The sequence below is a fragment of the Salvelinus fontinalis genome, chromosome 34 (genome assembly GCF_029448725.1).
Source record: "Salvelinus fontinalis isolate EN_2023a chromosome 34, ASM2944872v1, whole genome shotgun sequence".
NCBI lineage: Eukaryota > Metazoa > Chordata > Actinopteri > Salmoniformes > Salmonidae > Salvelinus > Salvelinus fontinalis.
The window spans coordinates 14,696,970-14,703,828 of record NC_074698.1 but is presented as its reverse complement, the minus strand read 5'-3'; the positions used below and the strand labels follow the sequence as shown (position 1 = coordinate 14,703,828).

The 6,859-nt window shown below is 39.8% G+C and overlaps 1 protein-coding gene across 2 annotated transcripts; it reads right to left on the bottom strand.

The window, feature by feature from the left end:
• Positions 1-1,251: 1,251 nt before the first annotated feature.
• Positions 1,252-6,140, bottom strand: LOC129833241 (matrix Gla protein-like). 2 transcript variants are annotated; one of them, XM_055897679.1, is made up of 5 exons: positions 6,033-6,140; positions 3,791-3,882; positions 3,658-3,687; positions 3,319-3,421; positions 1,252-1,791 (listed from the first exon to the last, which is right to left on the bottom strand). In XM_055897679.1, the coding sequence occupies exons 2-5, from the start codon at positions 3,849-3,851 to the stop codon at positions 1,641-1,643; spliced, it is 345 nt and encodes a 114-aa protein (XP_055753654.1). In that variant the 5' UTR covers positions 3,852-3,882; positions 6,033-6,140; the 3' UTR covers positions 1,252-1,640. The 2 variants fall into 2 exon arrangements, with proteins under 2 accessions (XP_055753654.1, XP_055753655.1); XM_055897680.1 differs by having other exon boundaries at positions 3,791-3,885; positions 6,033-6,131.
• Positions 6,141-6,859: the final 719 nt, after the last annotated feature.

Here is a 6,859-nt window from a genome sequence, read left to right as displayed (position 1 = left end):
AATCACACAAAAAACATCAATGTGATTGCCCATTCGTGGGCAGTGGTGGAAAAAGTACCCAATTGTCACACTTGAGTAAAAGTATAGATACCTTAATAGAAAGTTACGCAAGTAAAAGTGAAAGTCACCCAGTAAAATACTACTTGAGTAAAAGTCTAAAAGTATTTGGTTTTAAATGTAATGAAGTATCAAAAGTAAATTGAATTGCTAAAATATACTTAAGTATCAAATGTAAAAGTATAAATCATTTCAAATTCCTTATAATAAACTAAGCGGACGGCACCATGTTCTTGTTTTTAAATTGTACGGATAGCCAGGGGCACACTCCAAATCTCAGACGTTATTTACAAAATATGCATTTGTGTTTAGTGAGTCCGCCAGACCATAGGCAGTAGGGATGGCCACGTGTTCTCTTGATAAGTGAGTGAATTTCACAATTTCCTGTTCTGCTAATCATTCAAAATGTAAGGAGGACTTTGGGTTGTCAGGGAAAATCTATGGAGTAAAAAGTACAATATTATCTTTAGGAATGTAGTGAAGTAAAATAAAAAGTTGTCAAAAATAGAAATAGTCAAGTAAAGTACAGATACCCCAAAAAACGACTTAAGTAGTACGTCACACCACTGTTCGTGGGTGTGCCGTGACCAGATCCAGTGTGATGCTTGTGTCTCTCTCCTCTTCTAGAGACTGACATTCACTGTGTTCAGATGACCTCTGGTTCTTATGGTAGGGTAAGGAGCTGCATCTTGTCTACAAAAACAGTGACCAGCTGACTAATTATTTTTGTATGTGACCTGGAAATGAACATTTTCTATTGATACCATTGATGCTCCCATTTACAAAAGTTAGGGACAAAATGGCCAAAAATATATAAATTTACATTCCAAAAGTGGAAGATGAGGCCATACAAACTACTGGATAATCAAACAAATAGTAACTGACTTTGAACATCATTTACACTTACAGTTTAAAAACAGGTGCAAAAGTTGTCATGCTGGTGCAAAAATGTAGCTTCCCTTGGCTTTTATTGTTTCCACACTACATTTTTCTGATTTGTTGCTACCACACTAGTCAAACTGGGACAGCTATTAGCGTTCACACATCTGCTCCCTATTCAAAATCATATTCAGCTGAAATTTGACAACACGTGGAACCAAATGAGGTGGAATTCTGTAGCCCACAAGTAAGGTTACTAATCCCCTCTGAGGAATATCGTGACCCCATAGGATTTAGACAATGAATGTAAGAAACTCTTCAAAAACACTTTTTAATACATATAAATACATATGGGTTAGACAAAGACTGTTGTCTTAGTGTGGATGGAAAAAGGGAACAATGGAGTTGGGTGTGAAGCTAATCTTCACGAACAGATTTCTGAAAGCAGTTATTCTTTGAGGGTGTGGTGATTGTGAGTAGGCCATAAAGTTATACAATAAATGGAGCTTGAATTATATAAATACGCAAGAATATTGCTCACTATATTCGTAATTGATTTACTGATATGTTTTCATATATTTGTCACATCTCTTTTACTGTTACATCACCGAACCAATATCCTGTTACGTAATGTCAGAGTGTGTTGAATGAGCGTACAGTAAATCAATAGCAGGAATAATTGCTATGATAAGATGGACAGGGAATCAGAATCCACGGCTCCCCGTCGTGCCTGGATTCCTGGCTCCAAAATATCTCTGATAGGCCAGTTGGTAACCATAGCGATGGGCAAAGAAGCGACAGGGAGAGTAGTCTTCACATGTCTCTGAGCGCCTTTCCGCTGGAGACTTCATTGTTCTGAAACACAGACACAAGTCAACAACAATCACAGTCAACCATTATGAAACACAGATAAACAAAGAACACAGAGGCCTACAATGCCTTCAGAAAGTATTCATATTCCTTGACTTTTTACACATTGTGTTGTCCTACAGCCAGAATTTTAAATGGTTTCAATTGATATTTTTTCTAAAACATGTTTTTAGAAATGTTAGCAAATATATTGGCATTTAAATACAAAAATATTAATTTACATAAGCATTCACATCCTTGAGTCAATACATGTTAGAATCAGCTTTTGCAGCGATTACAGCCGTGAGTCTTTCTGGGTAAGTCTCTAAGAGCTTTGCACACATGGATTGTACAATATTTGCCCATTTTTCTTTTCAAAGGTCTTCAAGCTCTGTCAAAATAGTTATTGATCATTACTAGACAACCATTTTCAAGTCTTGCCATAGATTTTTAAGCAGATTTAAGTCAAAACTGTAACTTGGTCACTCAGGAACATTCACTCAGTCTTCTTGGTAAGCAACTCCAGTGTAGATTTGGCCTTGTGTTTTAAGTTATTGTCCTGCTGAAAGGTGAATTAATCGCTCAGTGTCTGGTGGAAAGCAGACTGAACCAGGTTTTCCTCTAGGATTTTTTTCCTGTGCTTAGCTCCATTCCGTAAATGTTTTATCCTGAAAAACTCCCCAGTCCTTAACGATTACATGCATACCCATAACATGATGGAGCCACCACTATACTTGAAAATACAGAGAGTGGTACTCAGTAATGTGTTGTATTGGATTTGCCCCAAACATAACACTATGTATTCAGGACAAAAAGTTAATTGCTTTGTTTTTCAGTATTACTTTAGTGCCTTATTGCAAACAGGATGCATGTTTTGGAATACTTGTATTCTGTACAGGCTTCCTTCTTTTCACTTTGTCAATTAGGTTAGTATTGTGGAGTAACTACAATGTTGTTGATCCATCCTCAGATACTCCTATCACAGCCATTAAACTCTGTAACAGTTTTAAAGTTACCATTGGCCTCATTGTGAAATCCCTGAGCGGTTTCCTTCCTCTCCGGCAACTGAGTTAGGAAGGACGCCTGTATCGTTTGTAGTGACTGGGTGTATTGATACACCATCCAAGGTGTAATAAATAACTTCACCATGCTCAAAGGGATATTGAATGTGTACTTTAAAAACAGAAAAACAACATCTACTAATAGGTGCCCTTCTTTGTGAGGCATTGGAAAACCTCCCTGATCTTTGTGGTTGAATCTGGGTTTGAAATTCACTGCTCGACTGAGGGACCTTACAGATAATTGTATGTGTGGGGTACTGAGATGAGGTAGTCATTTAAAAATCATGTTAAACACTATTATTGCTCACAGAGTGAGTCCATGCAACTTGTTACATGACTTGTTAAGCACATTTTTATTCCTGAACTTATTTAGGCTTAACATAACAAGAGGTTGAATGGTTATTGATTCAAGACATTTCAGCTTTGACATTATGGGGTATTGTGTGTAGGCCAGTGATCGTGTGTGTGGTACCTCCTGTAAGTGCTGCCTCTTGATGGAGTGTTGTAGGCACGTCCCCTCTGTGGACTCTGTGGGTTGATGAATGAGTTGGCTCGGTATGGACTGACAAACACATCTGGAACGCAATGGAATTAAATAAAACCATTTTATTAGAAGAAATTACCCCCATCTCAACAGGGGCGGGTATACAGATTTCATTGACAAAATCATATTGAATTCACTGAATGGCCTAGTTAGTCTGGAATTCTAAATCAGATGAAATAAAATAAAAAAATTACAAATATAGTGCTTTTATAATACATCAAATGTGTGGGAATGTTTTACTGCCATAAGAATCTGAAGGTCAATCACCTTCAAAGGATTCTGTGCTTTCTTGAGAATCTGTGGAAAAAAAGAGGAAAGTTATTAGTGACTTATCACTGTAGATCACCAGGTTTACTAAAAAGATTCTGAATTGACGTAGTGTTGATTTGTTGAAATGTACCGTAGCAGATGCAGAGAGAGATAATGACACACAGGGCCACACACTGGAGGAGAGTCCTCATCCTCACTCTGGCTGTCTGTCGGTCTTTTGGTCTGCTGGAGAGAAGACTGATGTTAAAATGTGTCATAATACCACCACCACCATGAGAGAAAGAAGGCATGGAGGGAGCGCATGACGTTACTGTACGTTAGGGACTGTGACAGCTATAAACAAGTGAACTGGTGATAAAGATTCTACATGGGTCTGTATGTGGGTTCATGTACATGTTAACGCAGCCATAAATCCATTGACTACACACTATTTCTCAATGTCAACAAAAATAGTAATATATAGGCCTATGCATTTATGTATTTCTAGAGTAGAGGGCAAAACAAATTCCCAAAACCAATGTTATTTTTGTGTGACTGGATTTTAGGGTCCCTCGTGATGTACAGACAGGAAGTACAGACAGAGTTTCTATGGGCATACGAGGGTGTGAAAAAGTATTTACCCCTTTCTAATTTTCTCTACTTTGGAATATTTATGTTACTGAATGTTATCAGATCTTCAACCAAAACCTAATATTAGATAAAGGGAACTTGAGTGAACAAATAACAAAACATTTACATACATATTTAATTTATTTCATAAATAAAGTTATGCAACACCCAGTGAGTGCCCCTGTGTGAAAAAGTAATTGCCCCCTTACACTCAACAACTGGTTGTGCCACTTTTAGCTGCAATGACTCCAACCAAACACTTCCTGTAGTTGTTGATCAATCTCTCACGTCGCTGTGAAGGAATTTTGGCCCACTCTTCCATGCAGAACTGCTTTAACTCAGCGACATTTGTGAGTTTTCAACCATGAACTGCTCGTTTCAAGTCCTGCCACAACATCTCAATTGGGATTAGGTCTGGACTTTGAGTAGGCCATTCCAAAACTTCAAATGTGTTACTTTTTAGCCATTTTCATGTAGATTTGATTGTGTGTTGACACAGCTGCACTTCAGCTTCAGCTCACAGGCGGATGGCCTGACATTCTCCTGTAGAATTCTCTGATACTTAGCAGAATTCATGTTTCCTTCTATTATGGCAATTCATCCAGGTCCTGAGGCAGCAAAGCATCCCCAAACCATCACACTACCACCACCATGCTGACTGTTGGTGTAAGGTTCTTATGGTGGAATGCAGTGTTTGGTTTTCGACAGGCATAATGGCACCCATGAGGTCCAAAAAGTTATACTTTTGACTCATCTGTCCATAGAACATTCTTCCAAGAGTCTTGATTATCATCCAGGTGCTTCCAGGTTTTTTTTGGCAAACCTGAGTCAACGTTTTGGACGGATCCCATTATGTCTGGCGAAAACCACACACACACACACACACACACACACACACACACACACACACACACACACACACACACACACACACACACACACACACACACACACACACACACACACACACACACACACACACACACACAGTGACCTTGCCAGGTTTCTGACACCTGTACAAATAGCCATCCCAGATGTCAACAAGACCCCAACCTTCTGAACAAAAACCCCCCACATTCACCCACATCCATGTGCCCCATGGCAGACCCTCTCTGTCGCCTCCTGTGTTTGTAGGGTTTGGATAACAACCTGGTACAACGCCCCTCCTTTACATACCCAACGGCACACGTCACCCCCCAGGCATGGGGCACAGCTGGCCCACAGGGAGGGCGCTCACAGACCTTACAGGCAAAAGGGTTACGAGGATATCAAGGAGTGGGTGTGTGTCTGTGTTAGTGAGGTGCTGACAGCATCGTGTGCAGCCTTTTATGCGCGTCTGCAGCCTGGCGGGCACACAGTAGGCCCTGAGACCTCCCCCCAGGCCTGAATGTGCTCACCTCACTGGAAAAAAACCTTTACCATGCAGGATGCTACGAACCCACAGAACTGCACCACCAGGCTAATGACCCCTATTCACTCAGCACTCAGTAGCACATCAAACAAACTGAAGGCTGTACCCATGCATCTCACTGTATCACTACTTTAATGGATCAAAGTCTGTATGTTTTGTTATTTACAGTTACACTTAATTCTAGGCTGCAAAAAGTGACAGCCAGTATTTACACCTAAACATTAACCTCCTTTATGGGATTTCTGTTAGAGTTATGTCAAAGTTACCAATATCAAATGTATATCTTGTTTTTAGTATATTGTGGATAGTATATTGTTATGTAGCTATAAACCTATGAGATAGTTGTACTTACCCTAAGAAGGTAGTTATGGTGTCAACTCTGTTGGTAAAGTCTCTTTCACAATCTCTCTCTCTTTCTCTCTGGGGATATTTCTTTATTCTGTATAGCAAGGCTTTTATACCTCTTCTCCCCCCACCCGTCTGTTTCCCCCTACTCCCTCTTTCTCAGCCCTCCCTCTCTCTTTCTCCTCCCTTCTTCTTACTATCAGCCTATTCCACCTCCTCAATCAGACCACACTTAACTCCCTCTCTCCCTCTCTCTTCTATAAACATACTCACACGTTCGCTGAAAAACAGATTATGGAAAGGTGGAGTGGAATGAAGCAAAACAGACAGGGTGTAAACAGAGAACTAGAGAGGGATGGAGGAGAGGAATAGAGAGGAAGGCCAGTAGCGGAGTTACCTGCTCTATCATAGCTACCTGACAATATTTACTGCTGTTTACCAACGTGACAGCATGGTATGAAAAGAGCAAGTAACATACAAACTCCACACGGACTGACTCCACTATTTATCATCAACACTTTACAAAAATGTCATGTAGAATTTGTACTGTAGTGCCAGTCCTTGTCATTTCATGTTTTTGACTGCCAAAACTGTTCTTAACTGCATAGTGGGGTGATGCATTTATTATACTAATCATATATCTAGGGCTATTTGAGTATAGTTCTACAGTTGGTTGTATGTAATAACCTCTTTAGATTTCAGCTCAGAGGAGAATATAAATCCCTTATGCAATCTCACTTAAGGTTTCCTTATGTAACCTCACTTAAGTTGGAATGTTGTAGGAATAACTCCGTGAAACCAGACCTGCCCAAAGGGAAACAAACAGAAGGTGAA